Consider the following 9234-nt stretch of genomic DNA (forward strand, 5'->3'; position numbering starts at 1 on the left):
TTAGCCAGATTTAAACATACCATTCTTACAAGTCTTTTTCTTTGTATACACATAGGTATACAGATAAACGTTTCTTTTTTTCAAATGAGATCACACCATGTGTGCTATTTTTAACTTCTTTTCTCTTTAACTTTCTCGTTTCTCTTTAACTTCTTTTCTCTTCTTTCTCTTTATATTTTTCTAGCCTATGCCTTTGCCAGCAGTAAGTATCACATTTTATAAATCACTTCAAAAAACACTGCAAATTAAACTGGGACAAAACAGTAACTGTGTGAGATACTGAGTCTCAGAAAGATTAAAATGTAAAAAAAAAAAAAGGGTCTTGGAATTGATGAAACAACTACCATACTCATGTGCTGAGTATTTAATTGTATTAGTTCAGTTCAGTCACTTAGTTGTGTCTGACTCTTTGAGACCCCATGAACTGCAGCACACCAGGCTTCCCTGTCCATCAGCAACTCCTGGAGCTTGCTCATTTAATGGTATAGTTTTCCACTTTGTTCTGTACCATTATCTGTATAACTCTTGATGGACGGCCATTTAATTTATATGTAATTATTCACTATTATTATAAACAATCTTGTATGGAATCTTTGAGCACATCCTTATTTTCACAGGACAAATTCTTGTATGTGGAATTATACTACAAAAAGAAAGCACAACTTTAAGGGTTTTGATCCATTTTTCAAAACCATCTTCTAAGAAAAATTGCAGCATAGTATATCTACACTCCTGTCCACACTGGAGCTTTTGTTTTAAACATATGTCAACCTGACGATATGAAAGACAGTACCGCCAGTGTTAATTTGTTTTCCTGGTTACTAACACAGTCATTTTATCACTGAAAACTTTGGCCATGGAATCAGACAGACATGGATCTGTATCTCAGCTCCATTTTCCCCTAGATAACTTTGAAGAAATTACTTACTGTTTCCTCCTCTACAAAAGGGGACAATAATGCCAACAAAGATGGCATGACGTAACATTTAAAGCACTTACTCCTTTGCCTGGCACATATTAGGCACCCAACAAGTATGAGTATTCCTTTACCTTAAAGCACAGATGTGGGGCTCTCTTCTCTTCTTCAGATCATCAGACTTGACCATGAAAAAACAAAAAAAGGATTTCCTTCATAAATCAGACACACAGAGCAGAGCAGTTTAGGAAGGGAGCATGCTGGCAGTCCAGCACTGTCATTAAGAGCCTGGACTCTGAAGCCAAATTGCCTGGGGTTGACACATGGCCCCCTCCATTTGGCAGCTCTGTGACTTGGGCACGCTGCTTAGGCTCTCTGTGCCTTATTCACTCCACAAATACCTACAAAGGCATTACAGCGGAGCTTACATATTCTTGTGGGGGAAAGATGATAAACATTAAAAGTTGATTATTAGAATAAAAAAGGTGAGAAATGTCAAGGGAAAATAAAGCAGAGTACGAGGGACCAGGAGTGCTGAGAGCAGGGAAGGGCTTGCAATATAAATTTGGTGGCCAGGTTAGACTTCATACTCGTGCAGCAGAGGCTTGAAGGAAGCTGGGAAGTGTACCCAGGGAAGATCTCAGCAAAGCAGATTCAGTGTCCTGAGTGGGAAGAATGCCTGGCCTGTTGAAGAAATCATAGGATGTGGCTTAGCGAGTTGGAGGCAGCAGGAGGTGGGGCCAAAGATGTAATGGGAGACGTACAACCACTCTGGTTTTTGCTCAGAGAAATGAGAACCATAGGAGATTTTGAGCAAAACTTTTTAGAACTGAGATGAAATTCACTTAACATAAAATTTACTATTTTAACATCTCCAAGAATGTAATTCAGGGGACTTTTAGTGTTTTCACATGTGCAACTATCATGCACGCACGCTCAGTTGTATCCGGCTCTTTGCGACCCTGTGGACTGTAGCCTGCCAGGCTCCTCTGTCCATGGAATTCTCTAGGCAAGAAAACTGGAGTGGGTTGCCATTTCCTACTCCCATTACCTAATTCTAGAATATTTTCATCACACCAAAAAGAAACCCTTTACCTATTAGGCAGTCATTCCCCATCCCCACCCCCCAGCTCCTGGCAACCACTGATGTACTCTCTACATTTTGCTGGTTATTACCTATAAATGGAATCACACTATACGTGGCCTTCTGTGTCTAGCTTCTTTCACTGAGCTTGTTTTCAAAGTTCACCCATGTTGCAGCAGTAGTTAGTACTCCATTCCTTTTTCTGGCTGAATACTACTCCACTGTATAGACACACCACTTTGATCTATCCATTCAATATCAGCTGATGGATACTGGGTGTTTCTACTTTTTGGCTATTATAAATATTGCTGCTTTGAAATCTGAGTACAGATTTTTATGTGAGCAAATGATTTCAATTTTCTTGAGTCCATTAACATTTTAAACAAACACAATGGTTGTACGTGGGCCAAGGGCAGAAGCAAGGAGAGTAGTTAATCCACCAACAGGATAATCCTGGTGAGAGAAAAGGCTTGGGTCAGGTGACAGCTGTTAGTAGTGGAAGTGAAAAGTGTGTTTTTCTGAATATATTCTGACAGTAGATCCAACAGAATTTTCCACTGGAATGGAGAAGAGGTGTGAGCGAGGAATGGAGGATAACCTCAAGGTTTCTGACCTGGGTCACTGGAAAGATTGACGCTCATCAACTGAGATGGGGGGAAATTGTAGGTGGAGCAGATTTAGGGCAAGAAGACAAGGAGTTTAGTTTCTGAAAGTGTGAAACACTTAACAGATATCCAAAAGTGGAGGCAAAGCCATGAGACTCCCTGGAGTCTCCAAGGGCGAAGTCCTAGAGTACTCTGTCATTAAGAAGCCAGGTACCAAAGGAAGACCTGCTGAAGGGAACTAAGAAGGACTTGCCGGTGAGGCAGAAGGAAAATGAGTGTGAACATAAAGTATCCTGAATGTAAAGTGAAAAACAAAAGAAAAATCAGGCTAGTCCTAATGACTAACTTGGTCAGGAGAAGGGGAAGTTGTTATAGAACCAATTATCAAGTCAATTCATAGCACAAGCAAAGAAAAAGGGCTATGAGTGAAGTTTGATGGGACAGGAGATGGAAAGCGGGTTTATGTTTACTGTCTTTGGGTGAAGAAGCCCCACAGTGAGCATAGTGAAAAATTACTCACAGAAGTTCCATTAAGCACCGCTGGGCTCTAACGTAATGGTTTCTTCTTTTTCCCTCATTACCTTAGGGCCGTTTTTACTATTTTGCCTCTCGTGTACTTCACAGAAGTATTTTTCATCTACTAAATTGCATTAAGTAAAAACCAGTTTGGCTTCTCAATTTCAGTAATTGGATATGCATATAGCCCTAAATTAACAAAAGAGGCCAAGTGTTATCAAAGCTGATATAATTACAAAAATAGATGACTATGATTTTTATTAACTTATACAACTTCACTATGGATACAAGCTATTTTTCATTAGATCTCCAGAATTAAGAGGAGAACATCATTTGTGTATTTAACCAGATTAAATCATACATATAAAAGGCCCTAAGATAGACAGATTGGGGGACACAACCAGCTCGAGTGCAAAAGACTAAACGCAAGACAGAGGAATTTGTTACTTTTACCTTAGATAAGAAGAAATAAAAGGGAAAATGGAAAAAAACAAGACAGTTCTTCATCCTCACTTTTTTGTGATTTTAAGGGCTGTCTTTGTTTTAGAAAGATCTCCAAGAGTGATGTACACCCTGCAATGAAAAATTTCCCTCCAAACTGGGGAAACCAATGACCTATATATTTTTAAACCTAGCATGGGCCTCGCTTCTAACAGCAGGAAAACAAGCCTTGATTTTGAGTTAGTCTTCTGTCAAATTCAATTGTCCACCAATTTAAAAAGACTAGATCTAACTCGCTACAAGACATATGACAATACATAAATCCACCTAAAAAAAGACACAAACTCAAAATTTTAATTGGTTAGTGGCTCAGACAGTAAAGAATCTGCCTGCAACATAGGAGACCCAGGTTCAATCCCTAAGTCAGGAAGATCTCCTGGAGAAGGAAATGGCTACTCCAGTATTCTTGCCTGGGAAATCCCATGGACAGAGGAGCCTGGCAGGCTACAGTCCATGGGGTCGCAAAAGAGTCAGATACTACTGAGCAACTAACACAGTATCTTCCAATGTACTACTCTCTATTATATCACTCCCCAAAATGTACTTATCAGCTTTCTGTACTTCTTGACTATCTTTCACCATCACTACCACCTCTATAATTTTAAATTTTAAAGGCTTTCAGGGCAGGAACTGGCAAAGACCCCCCCATAATAATTATTAACACCTAACACATAACCTAGATAGTACATTAAAAAGCAGAGATATTACTTTGCCAACAAAGTTCCGTCTTGTCAAGGCTATGGTTTTTCCAGTGGTCATGTATGGATGTGAGAACTGGACTGTGAAGAAAGCAGAGCACCAAAGAATTGATGCTTTTGAACTGTGGTGCTAGAGAAGACTCTTGCGAGTCCCTTGGACTGCAAGGAGATCCAACCAGTCCATCCTAAAGGAGATCAGTCCTGGGTGTTCACTGGAAGGACTGATGCTGAGGCTGAAACTCCAATACTTAGGCCATCTCATGTGAAGAGTTGACTCATTGGAAAAGACCCTGATGCTGGGAGGGATTGGGGGAAGGAGGAGAAGGGAACGACAGAGGATAAGATGGCTGGATGGCATTACCGACTCAATGCACATGAGTTTGGGTGAACTCCGGGAGTTGGTGATGGACAGGGAGGCCTGGCGTGCTGCGGTTCCTGGGGTCGCAAAGAGTTGGACACGACTAAGCGACTGAATTGAACTGAACACATAGTCAACACTCAGGTTATGTTAAATAAATGAATGCTTTTAACAACGTCAAGACCAGACCAGGACCCCCAGTGGCAAACCCAAACTAAAACCTCAAATTGATAAGGTATTGAATGATTTTTATAGATGATTTTCTGAAGTGGAAAAGCTAATGTGAAATGGGCATAAATACCTGCTGGAATTTATATAAATCGTTATACTTTTCATGGAAGTCCAAGTTCAAAAGTTCCTTCTGAAGTCCTTCCAAGAAGTTTTGGCTTTGGATGAAGTTTGGGATCACGCAGTGAAGAAAGGGGTCCATGTCCATGACAATGGCTTCTGTTGGGAAGAAAGTGTTATCTGTGACTTTTCCTTCTTGTATTTTTGACTCATGAACAGCACAGCAGAGAGAATACAAAAGGGATGGTGATGAATTTTTGGAAACTTAGTACCTAAAGTCAAAGATTTTGGGGAAGAACTATAAGTTCTTTTTCTTTTCTCTTCCCACTCAATACTACTTTTCAAAGGCATTGTGCTTAACAATGTTAGGCCTTAAGATGAGTATAGGTGATATCACTAAATTAAGATGCCTGCTGTTTTGGAGAGTTTTTTAGTTCATTGATTTGCTTACTCAGCTGAATGCATTTTAGTCTTAATTCATTTCCCCCTAAACTTCAAATGAAAGCAGCAAATTCAAGAATAGCAATACTGGCTGGCAATTTTTTTTTTTCAATCCTTTTTCTTTCCCTAAGGTACTGCTAGAGAAAGTCATAAAATATATATATATATATATATTTTTTTTTTTTTTTTTTAAATAGGGTCAGGCATAACCTCCTCTAACTCCTTGAGTTTTATCTCAACGTTTTACCCACTAAAGCTGGTGGTAGAGATTGTGTACCCCTTTAATAAAACTCACGGCCACCACCACGCACCAGGTGTCAGGCACAGTGGGGCTTCATAGTGTAAAACTTACAGGTGTTATCTTGTTTAATCTTTTCAACAGTTTTAAGGTAGACCCCATCACTATCTCTATCCCGCACAGAAGGAAACTACAAAATCCCTGGTGTACAGAGCTTCAGCATGAAGCCATCGCTTTACATGTGATCCGGAATACCCAAGACTCATCTCCTTAAAGCACCTAACCAATGAAACAAAAAACCTGTGCTCGATTCGGCAGCATTTACACTAAAATTGGAACAATACAGAGAAGATTAGCATGGCCCCTGCGCAAGGATGACACGCAAATTCTTGAAGTATTCCATATTTTTATGTATGGCAAAACCAATACAATATTGTAAAGTAAAAAAAAAAATAATAAAAATAATAAAAAAATATTAGAACACGCTGATAGCCATGCCCACAAAGAATATAATACTTTTGTTAGATTTGGCTGCATTAGCTATATGTGGAAAAATAAAAAAAAAGAAACAAAAAACCTGGCAAACTTTAGAAGCGAAAGTATGATGCAATAAGCAGAGTCCTTATCTTACAAGGTGATATTTGAAGCTGAGGATGAAATCATTTGAGGCAGGTTCCTTCCTTTGTTCAAACCATGTTTACTTCCGTGGGTCATGCTGTTGAACTACAGGCCAGCAAAACTGAGTAAGCCCAGGTGCCTACTGTCAGGCAGCTCTCAACACATGCTCTGGCTACGCGATCACAGGACAAACAAGCATCACCTTCAGAGGAAAAACCCGCAAAAGCCACTCGACTAGGTGTCCAAATGCTTACTGGTCCTTACTCAGAAAAATATGTATTGATACATGCAGGCATTAGCTCATTAATCACTCTCATCTTTCCCAGAGAAATATTATAGATTAAAAGGCAAAATGGTTGTCCAAGGAGGTCTTACAAATAGCTGAGAAAAGAAGAGACATGAAAGGCTAAGGAGAAAAGGAAGGACAGACCCATTTGAATGCAGTTCCAAAGAATAGCAAGGAGACATAAGAAAGCCTTATCAGTGATCAATGCAAACAAATAGAGGAAAACATCAGAATGCGAAAGACTAGAGATCTCTTCAAGAAAATTAGAGACACCAAGGGGACATTTTATGCAAAGATGGGCACCATAAAAACAGAAATGGTATGGACCTAACAGAAGCACCATAAGAACAGAAACGGTATGGACCTAACAGAAGCAGAAGATATTAAGAAGAGGTGGCAAGAATACACAGAAGAACTATACAAAAAAGATCTTCACGATCCAGATAATCACGATGGTGTGATCACTCACCTAGAGCCAGACATCCTGGAATGTGAAGTCAAGTGGGCCTCAGGAAGCATCACTATGAACAAAGCTAGTGGAGGTGATGGAATTCCAGTTGAGCTATTTCAAATCCTAAAAGATGATGCTGTGAAAGTGCTGCACTCAATATGCCAGCAAATTTGGAAAATTCAGCACTGGCCACAGGACTGGAAAAGGTCAGTTTTCATTCCAATCCCAAAGAAAGGCAATGCCAAAGAATACTCAAACTACCACACAATTGCACTCATCTCACACACTAGCAAAGTAATGCTCAAAATTCTCCAAGCCAGGCTTCAATAGCATGTGAACCGTGAACTTCCAGATGTCCAAGGTGGATTTAGAAAAGGCAGAGGAACCAGAGATCAAATTGCCAACATCTGCTGGATCATCGAAAAAGCAAGAGTGTCCCAGAAAAACATCTACTTCTGCTTTATTGACTATGCCAAAGCCTCTGACTGTGTGAATCACAACAAACTGTGGAAAATTCTTAAAAGAGATGGGAATATTAGACCACCTTCCCTGTCTCCTGAGAAATCTGTATGCAGGTCAAGAAGCAACAGTTAGAACTGGACATGGAACAACAGATTGGTTCCAGATAAGAAAAGGAGTACATCAAGGCTGTATATTGTCGCCCTACTTACTTAACTTATATGCAGAGTACATCATGCCAAATGCCGGGGCTGGATGAAGCACAAGCTGGAATCAACGTTGCCAGGAGAAATATCAATAATCTCAGATAAACAGATGACACCACCCTTATGGGAGAAAGTGAAGAAGAACTAAAGAACCTTTTGATGAAAGTGAAAGAGGAGGGTGCAAAAGTTGGCTTAAAACTCAACATTCGGAAAACTAAGATCATGGCATCCGGTCCCATCACTTCACGGCAAATAGATGGAGAAACAATGGAAACAGTGAGACTTTATTTTCTGAGGTTCCAAAACCACTGCAGATGGTGACTGTAGCCATGAAATTAAAAGACGCTTGCTTCGTGGAAGAAAGTTATGACCAACCTAGACAGCATATTGAAAAGCAGAGACATTACTTTGCCAACAAAGGTCCGTCTAGCCAAAGCTATGGTTTTTCCAGTAGTCATGTATGGATGTGAAAGTTGGACTATAAAGAAAGTTGAGCGCCAAAGAATTGATGATTTTGAATTGTGGTTTGGAGAAGACTCCTGAGAGTCCCTTGGACTGCAAGAAGATCCAACCCGTCCATCCTAAGGGAAATCAGTCCTGAATATTCATTGGAAGGACTGATGCTGAGGCTGAAACTCCAATACTTTGGCCACCTGATACGAAGAACTAACTCATTGGAAAAGACCCTGATGCTGGGAAAGACTGAAGGCAGGAGGAGAAGGGGGCGACAGAGAATGAGATGGTTGGAGGGCATCACCAACTCGATGGACATGAGTTTGAGTAAGCTCCGGGAGTTGGTGATGGGCAGGGAAGCCTGGCGTGCTGTAGTCCATGGAGTCGCAAAAAGTCGGACACGATTGAGCTACTGAACTGATCTTAGTTTACACAGTTAAGGAGCTGAACCCATTGCCCAACGACGCACAAAGAGTGAAGAAGATGCTAACTCGCTAATCTCTAAATCCAGGATTTCCACCAACTTGCATGCCCTCTACTTCCTGAAACTTTCTGGCCTTCATTTCTTTCTCTACTGGGTTTCTAAAGCCAAATGAACTTGGATTAAAAAGGGACAGCAGGCCAGGCAGGAGAGTCGGAGGTGGCCAAAGTCACGTTCTCTCCAAGAGCCTCTTGTACTGTAGCCTTGTTGCTCGACTGCCAGGACTTTTTCAGAGGCCCCCAACCCGGCGCTGCGCCTCCCTCTTCACAGCGCCCTCTTACCGTGGCGGAATGGCGTCCTGCGACTCCAGGCCTCAGCCACTTGCTTTTTCAAAGTTTCCTCTGTGACAGCATCCGAAAACTTCGCCATCACCTCCTTCTTTACTTTTTTCCCCGCCCGGTCAGAACGCGGCTCAGCAGGCCGCTTTCCGTTCATCTCTTCGCTAGCTACAAGATCCACGGCACGCTGAAATAGCAGCTCTTTTCCTAAGGAGACTATAATTCCCAGAATGCCTCCTTTCCGGTGTTTCCCTACTGCTACCCAATAGAAAGCACCGAGGTAAACAAAGGCGGAACCAGTACCTGATTTACCAATGGGAGCCCCAGATACTGCAGCCATCCCAGCAGTGATTGGAT

General features: G+C 41.1%; 1 protein-coding gene and 1 non-coding gene across 9 annotated transcripts in view; one reads left to right on the forward strand and one right to left on the reverse strand.

The window, feature by feature from the left end:
• The window catches only part of OGFOD1 (2-oxoglutarate and iron dependent oxygenase domain containing 1), a 30010-nt gene extending 20887 nt beyond the window's left edge, over positions 1–9123 (reverse strand). For 2 of the 8 annotated variants that reach the window (XM_055553173.1, XM_055553171.1), the window contains exons 1-3: positions 8881–9119; positions 4980–5125; positions 1051–1097 (exon numbers count right to left, since the gene is read on the reverse strand). In XM_055553173.1, coding sequence (XP_055409148.1) covers positions 1051–1097; positions 4980–5125; positions 8881–9034 — 347 coding nt within the window. In that variant the 5' untranslated portion in view covers positions 9035–9119. Of the gene's footprint in view, positions 1–1050; positions 1098–1506; positions 1601–4979; positions 5126–8880 lie in introns of all 8 variants that reach the window. The other 6 variants (XM_055553175.1, XM_055553174.1, XM_055553172.1 and 3 more) reach the window with 6 other exon arrangements.
• LOC129632644 (U6 spliceosomal RNA) lies at positions 5948–6054 on the forward strand. Its single transcript, XR_008704632.1, has one exon. It is a non-coding gene; the product is annotated as a U6 spliceosomal RNA (small nuclear RNA).
• Positions 9124–9234: the final 111 nt, after the last annotated feature.

The sequence above is a fragment of the Bubalus kerabau genome, chromosome 17, assembly GCF_029407905.1.
Source record: "Bubalus kerabau isolate K-KA32 ecotype Philippines breed swamp buffalo chromosome 17, PCC_UOA_SB_1v2, whole genome shotgun sequence".
NCBI classification, from domain to species: domain Eukaryota; kingdom Metazoa; phylum Chordata; class Mammalia; order Artiodactyla; family Bovidae; genus Bubalus; species Bubalus kerabau.